General features: G+C 68.3%; 1 protein-coding gene across 1 annotated transcript in view; it reads right to left on the bottom strand.

The window, feature by feature from the left end:
- The window catches only part of PDZD4 (PDZ domain containing 4), a 23,046-nt gene that overhangs the window by 1,202 nt on the left and 21,595 nt on the right, over positions 1-249 (bottom strand). The window contains 1 exon segment of the mRNA XM_027767573.1: positions 27-241. Within this exon segment, the coding sequence (XP_027623374.1) occupies positions 27-241 (215 nt within the window).

Raw genomic sequence — 249 nt, 5'->3', positions numbered from 1 at the left:
GCGGGGCTCCCCGGTTGGGGAGCTGCCTTGGGAGGGCTGGCGCTAGAGGGGCCCAGAAGGGTCCGGTTCAAGTTGGAGTCGCCGGGAGCAGCCCGCCTCAGGGGGCTCTCGGGCAGGGGCTCGGCCATCAGTGGGGTGCTGCGGCAGCTCTCCCCTGTGTTGTAGGCGCTTGTGCTGTCTTTGTCGGACTTCTCAGGCAGCTCGGAGATGTCAGACAGCTCGTGCTTCTGGGGCTCCCTCGCTGCCCAG

The sequence above is a fragment of the Tupaia chinensis genome, unplaced genomic scaffold (assembly GCF_000334495.1).
Source record: "Tupaia chinensis unplaced genomic scaffold, TupChi_1.0 Scaffold144326_1, whole genome shotgun sequence".
In the NCBI taxonomy this organism is placed as follows: Eukaryota; Metazoa; Chordata; class Mammalia; order Scandentia; family Tupaiidae; genus Tupaia; species Tupaia belangeri.
The sequence above is the reverse complement of the archived record's forward strand: the minus strand, read 5'-3'. Positions and strand labels throughout refer to the sequence as shown.